General features: G+C 47.8%; 1 protein-coding gene across 1 annotated transcript; it reads left to right on the top strand.

Annotated features, from left to right (window-relative positions):
* Window positions 1-19: 19 nt before the first annotated feature.
* Window positions 20-766, top strand: SARC_17571 (hypothetical protein; the record flags this gene model as incomplete). Its single annotated transcript, XM_014288336.1, has 1 exon — window positions 20-766. The coding sequence occupies one exon, from the start codon at window positions 20-22 to the stop codon at window positions 764-766; it is 747 nt and encodes a 248-aa protein (XP_014143811.1).
* Between the last annotated feature and the right edge of the window lie 85 nt (window positions 767-851).

Below are 851 nucleotides of genomic sequence, written 5' to 3'. Positions count from 1 at the left end.
GCTATTCGTACTGGCTGCGATGGTGTTTGGAGGCGTGCTCGGCCGAGGAGGTATGAGCCTAGCGGAAGTGGATGTACTTGTCCATAAGAAAACAAGCGAAGCGCATCAGCAGATACAGCAACAGCCACAACAACGGCCGAGCTCGCAGAGTGGGGAGTTTGATAGTGCGCTTAGAACACCTGAGGCTAATCCGGTTGCTTGGTTACAGGAGAAACTGGATGATACCCTTGCTAAACAGCATCAGATGACTGATGATATTGAGGGTTTGAATAGGGATCTGGCGGAAAGCGATCGACAAATTGCCCAGTTCCGCCATCTATATGCCGAGGTACACCGATCGGTCAAGGAATCTATCAATGGTAATGGCAGCGAATTGCTGGCGATCAAGACGCAATCGACCGTGGCCACATCTAGTGAGGTGGTGGGAACGTTGTCTATGACATCTCAGACTTGTATGCTTATACACTCCCTGCCTACCAGTGATCCACCTCCCTCTCCGACGTCAAGCACCAAGACAGAAGATACAAATCCTTTAGAATGTGTGGGGTCTAAGGAAGTGGACAGCTCTATGGAGCCTCCGGCTCCAACAAATATCGTGGTTTCCCCAACTGTGCAAATATCTAGAGACAAGGCGCAAGAAACTGCAAAGAAACCCCCTGACGCTGCCGAAAGTGCAGACAAAGAGGACGGGACACCCCCAGCGGTCACGCCAATGTTTTTCAACCCCATTGGCTACGGGAAGAGAATGGTATTCCCCTCTGGCTAGCCCCACAATTGCTCATTTAATATATATATATATATATATAATAATACTAAATAAGTAAAGAAAATAAATAAAAACTACGTTACTA

This window comes from Sphaeroforma arctica (genome assembly GCF_001186125.1).
Source record: "Sphaeroforma arctica JP610 unplaced genomic scaffold supercont1.11232, whole genome shotgun sequence".
NCBI lineage: Eukaryota > Ichthyosporea > Ichthyophonida > Sphaeroforma > Sphaeroforma arctica.
This window is presented reverse-complemented; position numbering and strand designations above follow the sequence as displayed.